This window comes from Heteronotia binoei, chromosome 15 (assembly GCF_032191835.1).
Source record: "Heteronotia binoei isolate CCM8104 ecotype False Entrance Well chromosome 15, APGP_CSIRO_Hbin_v1, whole genome shotgun sequence".
NCBI lineage: Eukaryota > Metazoa > Chordata > Lepidosauria > Squamata > Gekkonidae > Heteronotia > Heteronotia binoei.
Window position 1 is genome coordinate 16,985,559 of NC_083237.1, and position 3,194 is coordinate 16,988,752.

Here is a 3,194-nt window from a genome sequence, read left to right on the forward strand (position 1 = left end):
AATCATTCTCTGTTTGAAGAAAGAGATGCTTCATATTCCGGTGGCATCTCATACTTAGTGGAAAAGATGCAAGGATTGACTAAACTGAAGAAGACTACGGCTTTCCTCCATAGAGACTACTCCAATTTCTTTGCTCCTTTCTTCTGGCTCATTAAGAGCCTTTTTGTTTGTTTCTTAATGGCCTCTTTTAAATAATGCTGGGTATGATTAGGGTCCTGTGCATTTTATGGGCAAAGCATGTGGTGCTCATCTGGGAATGGAGTTGGCACTTGCAAGCTTTCTACAAGGACTCTGGATTTCTACAAAAACAGAATGAACCCACGGGAGATTAGAAAAAGAGAGAGGGGACCCAGGCATACAAACACAGATATCCCCCCAAAACTGTCCTCTGTAACATGGGTGTCAGCAGATGCAAGTTTTAGCACTAATGGCAGCTCATGCAAGAAGTGGTTGATGTGGTTCAAGACACAAAAAGTATTGTATGATGGGTTCTAAGCATCTAGGAGGTGCGGTCGAAGTGATATCAAGCTCTTTATTACCGACATCATAGTGGAGGCTGCCTAGTTAAGACTGAGAACTGGGCCAATGGGGCCAAACTTATATACATCTCTAGGTTTCCGCACAAGCACATTATTGGGTCATTCAAATCGCTGGGGGCTTGTGGTTGGTCCAGGACTGCAGAGATTTGGATCCTGTAGCCCAGGGGTGGCCAATGGTAGCTCTCCAGATTTTTTTTGCCTACAACTCCCATCAGCCCCAGCCATTGGCCATGCTGGCTGGGGCTGATGGGAGTTATAGGCAAAAAACATCTGGAGAGCTACCGTTGGCCACCCCTGCTGTAGCCCATTGTTCCCAAGTCCCCAAGCCAAGTCCGTATGGCTCCAATGAGCCAGGCAGGAACACCCAAAGTCTTCACTTGAGTCCACATACGTAACAAAAAAGATAATGCAAAGCACAACCCATGTTTACTGCAGCAATGAAGAAACAACATGTCCAGGGAGCTAGAAAAGCTTCCACGGTGCCACCAGTCCATGGCAATGCCATATATGGAGCACGTGGGATGTCCTTGTAGCACATAAGGCAAGGACATGGTACTCTTTCCAAGAAAAACTCTCTGTTTCTGGTATCTGTACATTTGTGTGTGTGTATTTCCCCATGCCTGAAAGCCATGGTCACAACTCTCCAAGAACTCTTGAATGAGCTTGAAAGCTAAATATCACCTTCCACATCCCAACCCACAGCTGAGCCTTTGTGTCAAAGGATTCTGGAATTTGAGGTGAAAATAACTCAGGAAGGAGACTCGAGAGATTGGGTCTGATCCAGAGTTGGAAGGGATTTCCACGAGGACAGTGGGACTTGGTAAACCTCTCCTGTCCTGCTTCAGCCATTAAAATGCCATTAGCAGGAGACAAGGGAACCTGAACAACAGCAGGGTTCATACTGATGTGGAAAAAGAAATCAAGAAAAATTCTCCCTTTTCCATTAGCAGAAATTGACTTCTGGATCCAATACTGGATCCAGTATATCTAGCTTGTTTGAGAATTAAATTCATAGATACTTCGCATGTTTACAAGAGAAGTTGTCTGTACACAGCAAGAATTGACACCTACAGAAAATTTCCAGTATTTTAAACGTGATCTTATTAATTTTTGCATTAAGAATAAATTAATTAATTTTTAAACAAAGCAGGCAGTCAACCTTAAGTCGGGATCAGAAGCCAAATTGATCAAAGAATCTGGGGATTTAAGTGAATTTATCAGAGGTATAGCAAAAGTAGAGTTGGTAACCTGAGCTTAACCCACTGGAGGAAAAATGGAGGCTGCCTATGGGAGTGATGGATGTTATCCTGTTTCCAACAGTGTCGGACTGGATACTTCTGGAAGTCCAACAAGCAGGGTGTCTCAGCCAGGTCCGCTTTCAGCTTCACACGTTCACACCTTCCATTAGCAGTGACCAAGTTCATTTCGGTTATGGCGTATCTTGCAAGTAGACAGTAAAGCACTTTTAACAAATAGCTGTCCCAAATTATATGCTGATATTGTAGATGAAACCTGGAGAGGTAGTGGCTTACAATCGTCTTCCCTTCCTCACCCCACAACAGGCACCCTGTGAGATACATGAAGCTGAGAGAGTTCTGAGAGAACTGAGTCCCACCCAAATTCACTCAGTTGACTGCATGTGGAGGAGTAGGAAACCAAACCCAGTTTTCCAACTTAGAGTTCATTTCTCTATGTTGCTGTCTTTCAGTGCTGCTCTTTCTCTACGAGCAGGAGACCAGGATGAGGCCTGAGAACCTCACATCTGTCATTGAGTTCATCACCAGCCACCGAAGGTCCCAGATCCTGCTTTTTGTTGTTATCCTTCTCATCTACACATATATAGTCATGGGAAACATGTTGATCATCATGCTGATCTGGGCTGACCCTCATCTCCACATGTCCATGTTTTTCTTCCTGAAGCACTTTGCAGGCCTAGAGATCTGTTATGTCACCACCAGCATCCCCCAGATGCTGGCTCACCTCCAGACTGGGAATGGAAGAATTTCTTTTAGACATTGCACAGCCCAGATGTATGTCAGTATGTGCCTGGGCACTGTTGAATTCTTTCTGCTGAGTGTCATGGCCTATGACCGCTACTTGGCCATCTGCTGTCTTCTGCTCTACACTATTGCCATGGGCAGGAGTAAGCAGCTGCAGCTGGTATCAGCGTCCTGGGCAGGTGGCTTCTTCACTGCTCTTGTATATGTGGGCTGCGTCCTCCACCACCCCTACTGTGGACCCAACCACATCAACCACTTCTGCTGCGAGTTGCCTCTTGTGCTGAAACTGGCGTGTGCAGATACCCACATCGCAGAGGCCATCATTTTTGTGTTTGCAGGGGTAGTCCTCATAGGTACACTTGCAGCTATCTTGACCTCCTATGCACTAATACTTTCCACTGTGTTACGGATGAAGTCAGCTGCCGGAAGGCACAAGGCCTTCTCCACCTGCGGCTCTCACTTGCTGGTGGTCTCTTTGTACTATAGTACTGTTATTGCCACGTATATGAGACCCAGGTCACGGTCATCTCCTGACCTGGACAAACAAGTTGCTGTCTTTCATGTCATGATCAGCCCAATGCTCAATCCTGTCATTCACACCCTGCGCAATAAGGACAATCATGCGGCAGCGGTGAAAATATTGCAAAGATGTTGA

General features: G+C 45.7%; 1 protein-coding gene across 1 annotated transcript; it reads left to right on the forward strand.

The window, feature by feature from the left end:
- The first annotated feature begins 2,279 nt into the window (after nt 1-2,279).
- Nucleotides 2,280-3,194, forward strand: LOC132583202 (olfactory receptor 2D3-like). Its single transcript, XM_060254869.1, has one exon. It carries the CDS (start codon nt 2,280-2,282, stop codon nt 3,192-3,194), a length of 915 nt encoding a protein of 304 aa, XP_060110852.1.